At 34.2% G+C, this 14,675-nt stretch overlaps 1 protein-coding gene across 1 annotated transcript in view; it reads right to left on the reverse strand.

The window, feature by feature from the left end:
• Window positions 1–14,675, reverse strand: part of LOC132556842 (neurofibromin-like) — a 62,615-nt gene that overhangs the window by 15,488 nt on the left and 32,452 nt on the right. The window contains exons 31-38 of the mRNA XM_060221279.1: window positions 13,392–13,573; window positions 12,822–12,914; window positions 6,649–6,785; window positions 4,100–4,274; window positions 2,611–2,757; window positions 2,154–2,246; window positions 1,411–1,599; window positions 980–1,103 (exon numbers count right to left, since the gene is read on the reverse strand). Coding sequence (XP_060077262.1) covers window positions 980–1,103; window positions 1,411–1,599; window positions 2,154–2,246; window positions 2,611–2,757; window positions 4,100–4,274; window positions 6,649–6,785; window positions 12,822–12,914; window positions 13,392–13,573 — 1,140 coding nt within the window. The remainder of the gene's footprint in view (window positions 1–979; window positions 1,104–1,410; window positions 1,600–2,153; window positions 2,247–2,610; window positions 2,758–4,099; window positions 4,275–6,648; window positions 6,786–12,821; window positions 12,915–13,391; window positions 13,574–14,675) is intronic.

The raw sequence follows: 14,675 nt of genomic DNA on the forward strand, positions 1-14,675 counted from the left end.
AGTTTAGTCATAATATCAACTAAAGCTAAGACAAACATATTTCAACAAATCACAAAACAATGACAAATATACACAACCTTAGCCTACAGATATACCTCATGCTAGAAATAACTCATACCTATATATAATTTCCATTTCATATTATCTGGTACAAATAAATCACATATATTTACCAATATACAGTTTGAATAAAACCCATTTATAAACAAAGATATACAAATTTACATGTAAACATACCTATCCTACATTTACAAACAAACATGTCTATGTTTATACAAGCTGTACATATATTACACTTGACCTAATTAGCACACCTGACTTGGTAAGCCAATCACACCCCACTGGAAAGGTTCATTGGAAGTCTATGAAAAGACTGTTTACATCATTTGATCTACTAATACCATACATAACCTTTGAACTCTTTGCCTCCGACATAATCAGTCAAGTGACTGACTAAAATATTTTTATTTCAATTAAAACAGTGTTTTCTATTACGATGAAATATGTCTAGAGGACAGAGTATTGATAAAGTACACCTCATTTGTATTTTTCACAGACAGTGTGCTGATTAGGTTGAATACAGTATATTACATATACAAATAAACACAGGTACACATGCACTCTACATTACATACAACTGTCTAGGTGTCAGAAATCTACAATTATACAATGTGTATAAATATATCTTACATATTTACACTTGTACCCATGTACTCTACAGTCCATATATATACAAAGATGTATATTTCTAGGTGTCAGAAATCCACAATTATACAATGTCTATATAATATATTTTTAAATACATTTACAATACAGAGTTTACACGTTTAATTCATATCTAGATACAAATATACAAAAAAACTATTAAAAAAAATCTTAATACATCACATGTTTACAAAACAAGACTTACAAACAACACCTACACATATACAACATATTTACACAAATAAATCAATGTATAAGTACTTACAGTACTTACTCTAAAACGGTTCTCAGCACAGGTGTGTGTGAAATCTATGACCAGCTCAAATGGTTTGTTGTAGAAAGGTTTTAACGTCAGAAGGACATGATATATCAGCAGATCTCCATTAATTTCTCCAACCCTATAAAAGAAACAATTTTTACACTTGTCTTTTATCTAAAGATGTCCAGAATCTGAGATTGAAGTTATCAGTACTCATCTCAAACACCAATTTACATTTTTTTCCAACTTGGTTATAAATACTTACGATCAATGATGACCCTCTGACAATATTACGTTACCTGGCACTTTTCCATACAGATATCAAAGTAATCATAATAATATAAAGGTTTTCAAGTTGAAAATATCTAAATCATGTCTTCACTAACTGCAGTTTCTGCTAAATATGCTAGAATGAATTTGACACTAAGAATAAGACAAGAACTTACTTATATCGTCTTGCTATATAATAAAATACTGGATTGCCCGCTTTACTGGTACCAGCCTGGTAAAATATGTGTAGATTTTTAAGTGATTTGAATTCATCCTTTTCATGCATGTTGTGTTTTGACATGATTTCTTCAAATTTTGTACTTGTCATGTCCATACTGCTCCATCTGGTGGCAAATATTCCAACACTGCAAAAAAGGAGAAATAATTCTATGAGATAAATCACATCAAACATTGTTAGCACTGCACAGAAATAACTAGGGACAATTATTTCAAGGTATCTTAATGATACCATAATTTTTTTTCGGGGAAAGTAAAACCAATTCAATGATTACATGTGAAAATTTAAATATGAAATTTTTCTGAGGTGATTTTTGTGCACTACAAGCCTAATAAGAGAAGGTGTAACACAGCTACAGACCAAGTCAAATAGGCTTCTGGAGATACACAAGGCTTTGGAAAGTCTTCAGAAATTCACCCAAGGTCTCTTTTTTCAATAATAAACTTTATTTATTTCACAACTTATATCAATCACTCTTGTTGGCTCAGATGGAAGCGCATGCGGGGTCTTAATGAGGGAGGAAACTGGAGTACCCAGAAAAAAACACGTGGTCGGGCAGGTGACCCCCATACCTTTTAACAGTCATTCTGGGAATTGAACCCATGGTCCCTCAAGTCTGCAGAAATTTAAAATGAGCATCATGTAACTCATCATATTCTTCCTGATATGACTTGTACTTACTGAGAATCAAGTGGTCTATGCTCTGGAGGTCCTAGATATGCTAACAAGGTTGCCATCTTGTCAAATGGCCGTCTACCAACTGCCTTGTGATCTCTGTGAAAAAATTTAACATTTCATTTACATTTATAGCTTTTAAGAACTATCTGGCAAATTGTTTTTTTTTTCAATCTCAACTAAATGCATTGATTCAATGATTAAGATATAAAATAGCTCTGGGATTTATTTCATATCATTCTTCAGACAAATTTAGATTTCATGAACAAAAACCTTTTATTTCCAAATTCATATATCCTCATAGGGACAACATTGCTAACTCAAGAAAACCTCTGTGTATTCAATTCAGCTAAGGAATATTGAGGATCTAGAGCAGGTTTTGATATTTCTATGGAAACCAACAGCTCAAATGTTATCTTAGTTACAATCAATATATAGCCTTGTAAAATTCTTAAGGTCTAACCTGCTACTGGACAAGTAGTCTCCTATCTTCTCTTGGTTGTTCCATAACAGTCGATGTAGGGCTAATACATTGGCATCATTGATGAAAGAGAGACTGTGGTTCCCTTGGTCAGGAATATCACAGTCTGATGCTATCTCCGTGAAAAACCTGTGTTAAAATATTAGTTATAAAACATAACAAAAACACTTAGAGTGATGGAAAGATGAATTTTTGGAATAATTAATTTTTGAGATGCATTTATACTGCAATGGACCTGAAAGGTAAAACTGCCTCAATAAGTACCCCTTTTTAAAACCTTTTTACTTCGATGGGAATGAGAATCAGTTATTCTAATTCAAACCAGGACCTACTGATACAATATTCAACAATTTTACCAGGACCCACTGATACAATATTCAGTCATTTTACCAGGACCCACTGATACAATATTAAGCCATTTTACCAGGACCTACTGATACAATATTCAGTCATTTTACCAGGACCTACTGATACAATATTCAACAATTTTACCAGGACCCACTGATACAATATTCAGTCATTTTACCAGGACCTACTGATACAATATTCAGCCATTTTACCAGGACCTACTGATACAATATTCAGTCATTTTACCAGGACCTACTGATACAATATTCAGTCATTTTAACTGATACAATATTCAGTCATTTTACCAGGACCTACTGATACAATATTCAGTCATTTTACCAGGACCCACTGATACAATATTAAGCCATTTTACCAGGACCTACTGATACAATATTCAACAATTTTACCAGGACCCACTGATACAATATTCAGTCATTTTACCAGGACCTACTGATACAATATTCAGTCATTTTACCAGGACCTACTGATACAATATTCAGTCATTTTACCAGGACCTACTGATACAATATTCAGTCATTTTACCAGGACCTACTGATACAATATTCAGTCATTTTACCAGGACCTACTGATACAATATTCAACCATTTTACCAGGACCTACTGACACAACATTCAGCCATTTTAATTCTTTGCCTCCCATTCACATTACTAATTCAAATTGTATTGGCTGTGTCAAATGTTTCAAGTCTTTTCAACTATTGCGAGTGGAAACTATTCTATGTAAGTAGTTTTATAAAGTACTTTGTTTATTTGGCATTTGAAGGCAGGATCTCTCTGTAGATGATGACTACCTCACTGAGCATCATGCGGGAGGTCCATTTTCATCAAGAGCAATGAGGATTAGGTGTCTAGCCCCAGGATATAAACATGATGCCATGATGAATGAGACCGAGAAACACAAACCAGTGTGGGTGGAGACTGAGTTACACACCTGGGATTTTCACCTGTTTCCACGAGTCCGATTCTCTACTAATTGACCTTTTTCTAGACTGCTTTATTAAACACTCTCCACATGTGCTTTGATCAGTACCCAGTGCACTTAATAACTAAAGATTGAACAAGGAATATCTGCAAGGTGTTAAAATCTAAAAAGGTCTACCAACCTTCTACCAGCCTCAAAATTGGTCTTGAGAAAGTCATTGAAGGTTCTCATGTGGTTCTCCTTAGTGAACAAAAGGTGGTTGGCAATGTTCTGCATGATCTTACACATGAGTGTGAGACCTCGTTTAATCTTTGGTGTCGGCTCTTCATCAATTATCCCAGATTCATATGGCGAAACTGAAATATTAGTACAAGTCACACCATATTGAATCAGAAAGACAGAGCAACATACACATCAGTATATCAGTTGTTTTTACATTAGAGAAGATAGGATAGATAATCACAGATATTCTAACCTTTGGTTTTAACTAAAGTAAGGATGAAAATTTCATAAAATTTTTACTTTTCTCTCAAATACTCTAAAATCATTTATGAGGCAAACCTAAAATTTTTACCCTAAGAAGTTGTTTGAATGTGATATCAGTATATATATATATATCAGACCCCTACTTGATATTGAATAATATACTACAGGTTCGACAATGGGATAGGTATAGACACAGTATGTTTAACAGTATTCCATTGGAATAATGATAGGTATAGACACAGTATGTTTACCAGTATTCCATTGGAATAATGATAGGTATAGACACAGTATGTTTACCAGTATTCCATTGGAATAATGATAGGTATAGACACAGTATGTTTAACAGTATTCCATTGGAATAATGATAGGTATAGACACAGTATGTTTAACAGTATTCCATTGGAATAATGATAGGTATAGACACAGTATGTTTAACAGTATTCCATTGGAATAATGATAGGTATAGACACAGTATGTTTACCAGTATTCCATTGGAATAACAACTTTCAGATACTAACATTCTAGATAATATTCCTTTGTTTGTTGAGTTTGTCACTCAGTAAACAGCCAGAATTATTTTGAGGCAGGTTCTCAATAATAAACCAACTCTGAGTTGAACATGGCCCAAGTTGAATTAAATTGGAGATGAATTCCCTCAAAGATTTAACACTAATCTTGTTTTCAATTTTGGAAATTTAGAAAAAAAATGGTCCATAATATTAAGAAAAGACAAGTTATAAAAGTTCATGCACCATGCTATGTTGTTTCGTATAGAAAGAAGTAAACATTGAGTTATAGACTGTCATTCCCTACTAGTGAATGCATACCATGGTAACATGCTTGATATATATGTCTACTTGTCTACAGCTGATAGGCATCAGAAACTGACAGGTGGTAGTTAGCAACATATCTAACATGTTAAGTTGGAGTTCGTAGATTTAGATTTAAAATATGCTTTAATCAGCTAATTCATTCCAGACTGAAGACTATGTTGTCACCAGCCAGTAAGGAATAGGGCAGCCTTACATCACAATAATATATATAACCCATTATAAATACTCTTATCTGTGACCAGTTGTTGTCACTTTTTAATTGAATTGAATTTAATTGCTAGTAAATATATTTCTCATCAGTACATAAGAAGTAAAGGGCCTATGGCTTTACAGCTGAAGACTAGCTCACAACATGACCAACAGGTTCTGTCAGGTATCTAGGGGAATTCTTGACTTACTGTCATGTATCTAGGGGCATTCTTCACTTATTTGTTCCTGATATATGTTACAAGGATTTACTTTGCTATGTCACATTATTCAGTGTTTACTATTTAACATCTAAACACACCGAGAGCTCTGGAGAATTAAGAGGGTGGTTCTCCACTGGTGGGACATCCCCAACTTTACACCTGAACTATATACGGTAAAGGTATGGCTATTGTATATAGAGTGGACACTGTGTATAAAGTTTGGACTTCAGTGGCATCACTACACTGTAAGTGTATAACATTGTATAACAAAATATGTCTGTGAGGCACTTTCCTTCAGAATTAAAACCTTTTGTGAAAACGATATATCTTAATTCCATGCTTTGTCTATAGTCAGGGAAACAAGTTTTTTAAATGTTTAATTTTTGACCATTGTAACTCAGATTGTCTACTGTATCGTTATGGAAATAGAACTGTACCATACTGTAGCTAGGCCTAAAGATTGCTAATTTATAGTATATATCATTTCTATTTCGATATCTTAATCATTCCTCTGTCCTTATGTCATATCACAGCAACTAGACCTACATTGTATCTACAACTATATAGATAGAAATCACAGAATTATAAACTTTGCACTTGATAAATAGAAATAACAGTGTCATCTGTTAGTATATCTCAAGAGTCTGTTTGAACATCTATTTTAAGAAAGTATAACGGCAGGTATCTACATATGCGATATACTGGATATCTTTACTAGACATAAATAACTTGGTGCCGACAAGGGAGACTACTACTACTACTACAAGACGGCCTACATGATCTTCTCCAAAATGTTGAAACAAAGGAGTACACTTCAACAAAGATATGCCTACTTTTTTTTCACCAGAAGAATCCTGTCACAGTGACCTACATTTTGTACCTGGGTATCTACAAACTAGGTGCTTCTCTATAGATCTATAGGATTAGCCATTACACACACAATCAAATATTTTAGTGACTACACATATCCACTAGTGAATGTCAAGGTCGTTCAGAGTTACCTATGGCAGGGTTGATGAAGCGTAAGAAGATGACAGTTCCGATGACTGTCCATACAGCGTCTGCACTGTTTTGCTGAAAACGCTGTGTGACAACTTGATGCAGGCAATGGCACATACTCCGCAGCTTGGTCGGAAACCTGACAGGAGGAGAGATCCAATGGTTACACAGGTCAAAGGTTACAGTAGGGGAAGTAAAAGGTATATGGGTTATATATGTGACAGTGATCTAGTTTGACATACCAAGGGATTTAGTTAGGTATATATCCACATATCAAACATCAGAGGTCAAAGTTCTGGGGTCAATAGGTCAAAAGCTACTGTGTATAGTTCATAGGTGACCTTGAAGTAGGAATCCAGCTGGGACACATATACACAGTCCTATATAGGTTGTTCAGGTCAAAGAGCAATACAAAGTATTTGAGTCAAAGTCTATTCTGATGGACTGAGGTTTAGGTAAAGCATAAAGGTCGAAAGAGAGCAGTAGCTTTAGTGCCAAAGATTAAAAGGTGAAGCTCTGGTCTGACTGGACCAGCATGCATTCACATCAATTCCAGATATTCAAAAATAAGTATTTGCCGAAATCCATCAACAAACTTTCCAAACATCTGTTCATCTGCCCACCCATATTTTTTTTTTACATAACATCACCTAATGTAAAGAGCTGTGATGTCTTAGATAACGTGCCGCAGCTGTGTTCTCCAATGGTTCATGTCATATTGGAAGTTTTTGGTCTACATTAGAAGTATTTGTTCATTAAAGATGTGTTAATGTTTAATAGAACAAACAAACTTGTATTAAAACATTCTTTTTAAGGGTCTATCAATTAAAAAAAATTATTTCTCCAGAATGGGAAAACATCGTGGTATCTGCGATAATAACAAATGATCAACCACATGATTAAATCAAAGTGTTGGAAGTACAGTAAACAAACATTAATGAAAAGTACAATCATATGTTTAATTAGGAATTTCATAATATGTAGTAGATTTAATCAATGAAGCTCATGCTCTTTTATATAACAAGAGGCCCAAGGGCCTTAACGGTCACCTAAGTTACAACGGTTCTTGTAACAAAACAAAAAAAGAAAGAAATCTAACTTAAGGCTTCTCATCAAGTTTGAATTAAAAGAAATTTCACTCAATATTTGAATTTTTCTGTATAAAATCTTCCATGCAGGAGCAGCGGAACATCTTTAAAATTTCAGTCAGTTTGACCCACTTTTAGCCCCGCCCATCAGCCCCAAGGAGTCAGTAAAGGTCAATATGTGCATCTCATCAAACAGCTTATACTAATGAAAAAAAATTCTTATCAAGTTCAAACTTTTTCTGAAAGAAAATAAACAAATTATGCTTGTAATTTTTCTATATAATATAAAGTAATTTTTACTCCCTCCCCAATAGGAAATGGGAGACCCTGGGGTCATGAAATTTACAGTTTTTATAAAGCACCGCAAGACACCTCCATCCATGCAGAGTATTTGGTTCTATATTATCTCGGTACCGAGAAGAAATTTTTTTAAATTTCAGTCAATTTGACTTATCAGTTCACCAAGCTTTTCACCCTTACATGCTGCAGACTCAATATTGGGTCCCTGGGCTTCTTGGATTTATTAAAAAAAGAAGTTGTTTTAAGGTTTTCCCATACTTGACCCCTATAACACTGAGTAAATGTCACGGTTATTAATTTCAACAAACCTGGTGGCTCTTTATCTTTATATATTTCCAGCTAAAAATCAAGTCTCCAGGCAGAGGCAGGCCTCATGGTTATAGAGAAGAATTGTTCAAATTATTTTCATATACTTGACACCTATGACCATGAATAAAGGTCAAGGTGATTCATTTGAACAAACTTGGTTGCCCTTCATCCCACAATGTTAGAGACCAAATATCAGGTCTCTAAGTCTCTGTAAGCTACAGAGCCAGTTGATCAAGTCCATGCACCTCCTGGTTATTGAGAAAATGCAATTTGAAGATTTTAGCATATTTACCCTCGTAACCTATACTTCGCCTCAGGTGACCTAACAATCCTATATACCTGTTTGATTGTTTACATGCCACAATCATTAAATGTCTCCATCAGACAATGTACAAAACAGTGATTTTCGAAAAAATTTACATGATATTACTGGTAGGCATCATCTTAGGGCCACTCCAGGCAAGTTACAACTAAATCCCATAAAAGAGGAGGTGGAAAAGAAATTTGGAATGTATAATGTTGACAACCCTAGAGGATTGCTAGAAGGTGACTGGTCTACAATCTTAGTTTTTCAGGTAGAATCCATCTCATGAGTTCTGTCTGTGGTAGAACTATTTTAGGAATTTACTGTCACTAATTTGGAATAATTTACCTCCTACAGCACTCTGTCTTTTCAAACTTAATTACAACATATCTAGATCATGTTATTTTTGTTTAAATTTTTATTCAAATAAAGTAAGAATTGATAGGTTATTACACTTATAACGGGCCAAAACAGGATACCAATGTCTATCAGTAGCTAGTTGTTTTATAGGTGATGCACTTGTACTTCATCAGTTACAAAGGTCAGGTCCATAATTCAATTACATTTTGTTTCTTTTACTGCAATCTGTATATTCGTCTGAGTCATGTTCTATAAATAATAGATGTTCTATCAACTTGTAGTTACAGTATAGTCAGTCAATCCAGACCAATTAATATAATTGTTGGCATAATGTCAGAATATCTATTTGAAGTGCTTTTCATTTTGAATACCTGATCTATTGTTTACATAGATTTATAACAACTACACTCATAAAATAACTTTGTGAGATACACTATTATGATTAGATACAAAAGTTAATATTGAATAGTTGTGTGTCAAAATATTGAGGAACAAAATGCCTTGCTTTCCAGGGACACATTACAAAGAATCTGTATTAATGATTTTGAATATACATATATCAAATATGTATGCAAATTTATAAGTTTCAATGTGAATGTGAATAATTCCTCAACAAACACATTCATGTAGATTATACTTGTATTTGATCCTCGATGATTTGTGATGGAAGTGGACACTGGACATTTTTAATTGAAATTATTGTTACAATGAATGGTGATAAGTTATTGATATGATAAGTAAAATAGGATTAAGTTTAATCATCACTTGTGATATTTTATTTTGATTTAAATTAGCCTAAACTTTGGTGCATTTATTTCCAGAGCTAAGAACTTAATTTCACAACTTCCATATTTTTTAAAACATCATTAACATTACACTTGTTACTCAACAGATTATATGGAATAAGTATAAAATTCTTACACCTGTGAGTAAAAAACCGGGAATATTCTTTCTAGACAGAGATAGACTACCTGGTATTGGATCTCTGGCGCGACTATGTACACAAATGTTCTTTCTAGACAGAGATAGACTATCTGGCATTCGATCTCTGGTAAGACTATTTACACAAATGTTCTTTCTAGACAGAGATAGACTACCTGGTATTGGATCTCTGGCGCGACTATGTACACAAATGTTCTTTCTAGACAGAGATAGACTACCTGGTATTGGATCTCTGGCGCGACTATGTACACAAATGTTCTTTCTAGACAGAGATAGACTATCTGGCATTGGCGCGATATGTACACAAATGGACAGAGAAGACTATTTACACAAATGTTCTTTCTAGACAGAGATAGACTATCTATGTACACAAATGTTCGATCAGAGATCTGGTAAGACTATGTACACAAATGTTCTTTCTAGACAGAGATAGACTACCTGGTATCCGATCTCTGGCCCGACTATGTACACAAATGTTCTTTCTAGACAGAGATAGACTACCTGGTATCCGATCTCTGGCGCGACTATGTACACAAATGTTCTTTCTAGACAGAGATAGACTACCTGGTATCCGATCTCTGGCGCGACTATGTACACAAATGTTCTTTCTAGACAGAGATAGACTACCTGGTATCCGATCTTTGGCGCGACACAAATGAACTTAATTGCACGAATAAAACTTATGGCAGAAAAACAAAATGGTGACAATTAATGCAAGCCTTGTTAAATAAAAATGTAAAAAAAGGCATAGACCTGATAAATTTTAGTTTTTATAAAACACAATGTCCGAGGGGTTGCCTATTTTGACAGATGAGTATGACTCTACGCATACTACTTTCTGATGATACAATTTTCACAAAGTATTTATCATTTTCAGTGTTTTCATGTGGTCTAGGAAATTTGTAAACTAACTTCAAATTAATTGCTACGGAAAAGAATCTTTTAAACAATTGTTGTTAAAAAACATTATTTTAAAATCTGGAATTGCATTAAAATGATCAATGTAAAGCCGCTGTGAGAACATGCAAGACTATTTGCAAATTGCATCGGTCCTCGGTTAAGACAGCTGATCGCAGTCTATTGTGAAATGTGTCATACATAGAAAAATAATAAAAAAACAATTAAAATCATCCAGGAAGATTTTGAAATGAAAGTGAAATGTTCATTTTAGAACTGGTGTGAAGCAAGGGATTATAGGGTCTAATGTATTGCTCCAAATGGGATTTAACTATTTACAGGATCGGGCAACAATTTACAGGATCAAGAAAGAGAAGAATAGTTTCAATGGTGAATATAAGTTTTTTGGTCAAACATGAAACATCACAAATTATCGGCAAATGGAAAGAAAAATAAATATATACATTTTTTGCACATGTATCCTACCCAATCCTGTAAACCGTCTTACAGATGTAAATGTGATAATGTTCACGCATGTGCACCCATAACATTACTGGGCATGGGAGCTGCCATGATATATGTAACATGAAGCTAGTATAAATATGTGTGTTCTTAATAAACCCTTAGCTGCGGTAATATGTTCTTTACCTAAATAATTTGATGGGTACTCACAAACAATATAAAGAAAGGTAGGTGACTGAATTTTATAAAGCATTTTGTTTGAAGCGAACGTTTGAATGTCAGCCATATTGGAATGTGGCCCTTAGATCGAACCGGAAATAGTACAGATGGCATATTAGTAAAAAAGACTGCCTTATAAGGTAATTGCAGTTAAGCTTATTTTGGATTCTAACAAATGAACATTAATGTTCGTTTAAAAACATGGCGACAGTAATGTTAAGAGAGAGAGCTGATATTACAGGTAAACCAGCTGGTTTTCTTCTCTAGTTAATTCAATAACATTAGTAATGTCACCACGTTTCTATAACACAGGGTTGGCTCTGAGCACATCTCTGCAATCACAAAGCTGTCTTATAAAATACTTTTGTTCAACACTTTCCTCTTTGTTTCCCATTGATTTTAATTTTTTTAAAGAGTTTCGCTCAAAAGTGAAAACAGTTCTCTCTACAAAAATTTGTTTAAGATTTCAGTTAAAACTTTCTGAATAGCTCAGAGCAACCCTTCGTTCTCAACTCCTTAAGTATGAAGCAGCATATGATATATGTAGGGCTGTGTATAAGTTTGGTCCCCATGGCAACAGGCTGGGGACGCATGGACGATGCAGGGGTGTTGTCTCCAACCGTCTTTACCTAATGCTGGATTGAAAAATCGGAGAAAGATAACAGTGCCTGTTGCTAGGATACTGTGGTGGGGGAACCTCAGGCTGATCACCTGGTATACACAATGGCACATCACACGCAGCTTGGACGGAAACCTGCTGTATATAAATGATGTCCCACATCGTCGGATGTCAGTATTGATACAAACCACATATGTTATACCAGGCAGCAGTATACAAACCATGTTCTGAGCATCTGGTCATCGCATCATTAATCAAAACACTATATTGTCACACAAGTTCCCCCACCCCCACTTTTACAGACTCTATTCCGTAATCAATTATTACACTGGTATGCAAGCCAATCAAAAATGACATAACCATCAACATGTCATTGGCTAATGTTATGTGACGACATATATTATTAACCGGTAGAAATGCTTGTTTCAAGAAAAAAAATATAAACTGAAATATCAAAATCAAATACATTTTCAAAACCTACACTTTCATCAGAAATGGTCTAAAAACATGTACTGTTAAAGAGTTTGTTATCACAAACAATGACGAAATGATGACTCCAACAACACAAATCATCATCTTTGAGAAAAGGAAAAAAAAATTGTTGACTTATTTTGTTATATTATAAAATAAGTAAAAAAATTGGTAAGAATGGTAAGACAGAAGAATAAAACCTACTGCTGGGCAGATCCCACCACTACATTGAAGACTTTCTGGGTGATTATCATTAGGTATTTCTTGTTGTCCTCTATACTCTCGCCAGTTTCCAGTCTAAAATAAACAAGTTTTGTTATTACTATCAACATATATGTATATTCACACTTTCTTTCATTTCATCAAAGTAAAAATAGAACAAAATATTTCTTACCAAAATTAATTTCATTGGAATGCAAGTTTTCAACACTTTGATATTTAACAAAATGTATTGTACACACACTTATCAATGATCTAACTCTATAGAGTACTTTTACATATTCTATATACATCATAAAACATGTAGGAGTTTCAAAAAGTTCAAAGTGTTACAAGTTTGATACCAACTTGGAATTGAACCAGAACCCATGCATGGTTTTTAACTATCAGATCAGACAAGGTGGTTCTTTTGTAACGTTGGTCATAATAACCTTCATAATGCAAAATTTAGTTGAAAACAATATGGCTATACACATGAATTAGGAAATACAGCATTTGCTTATGTGACTACATTTATCTGACAGGCCACCAATCAAAAGTTGAGAAGTATTTTACCTTGCGGAGTCAATTTCATAAGAGACCTTCTGTTGTCGCTCCAACTGGAACATTTCCATGATGAGAGGATTAAGGAGCTCTCGAAGATAGTTCTGTCCATAAAACCGGAAACAGTATGCCATGATCTTACTAGCTAGGCTGTTTCCACGGAACAAGGTCTGCATACAATCTGCTATCTCCACCTAAATTTAATGAGTTAAATATATCACAGAACTTCTGGATACAGCCATACCTGTTCTTCCTCGCTTACTGAAACTTTTTTTCTGTAATTTACTTTTCTAGAACAACAATATTGACTATAGACTTAATTTGTATCATAAACTACAAGGTTTCCTGGAGAAAGAACCATTGCATACAAGGAAACTGCCTTTTGACAAATAGAAAGAAAAGATAAGATGAAGGTTAAAGATTGCTTATCAAGCAGAAATATATGTTACTGCTTTTTTAAGAACTTTAGGACAAATTTAAAATGGGGTGAAAATGAATAGTTATACATGAGCAAAAGAAGACCTAAGGAAATGTTCTCTGTAAACAGTAGCACAGTGTGTCTGTGATCTAGACTTGTCGTTAAGTGCCATGCTAATCCAATGAAACCTAATGTTCCTTTACAGGAATCTAATACACTGGTTTGTCCATTTGTATGAAATAGTTGAGCCTACACAGTGACATCACAACTCAGTGATACTGTGTATATACAATAAAGTCCGAGATAAAGAATTTTTGTATCAGAAAACAGAAATGTTCATTTGTCTAGAGATCAGGATATACATAAAATGATCAAAATCATGTGAGTACTTTCTACCAACCACTAGATTTTAATATGTATAATGAAATCAATATGGTAATGCATCCTGGCACAAAAACATTAGAAAAAACACCAATTCTGAAAGCAGTTACTGATTTACCATTGCAGATTTACTGCATTCTATTGGAGCAAACATTTTCCATGGCACATTAGGAATGGGTAAATTTAGTTTTATCATGAACACTCTTGTTCCACAGTTACCTTTCATATTAAAATACTGACCATTCATTGGCTAGATGGATTTAGAAATAGTCTAATAGGTCTGATACTTGTCACTGAAGGACCAATCAACATTTAGGTCAATACAGGTTAACTACTACACAGGTTGACAGGCATACCACACTCATACAAATACCACAACAAAATACATGAAATATGGGCGTCACATGATTACAATTCTATAAATAGGTGTCGGGTGCCTTTATTTGGATAATCCTGATTCCACATGTTATAGGACAAGACAACAAATCTCTCAAGGT

The sequence above is a fragment of the Ylistrum balloti genome, unplaced genomic scaffold (assembly GCF_031769215.1).
Source record: "Ylistrum balloti isolate Yb309-2 unplaced genomic scaffold, AGI_CSIRO_Ybal_v1 Utg370594, whole genome shotgun sequence".
Lineage (NCBI taxonomy): Eukaryota > Metazoa > Mollusca > Bivalvia > Pectinida > Pectinidae > Ylistrum > Ylistrum balloti.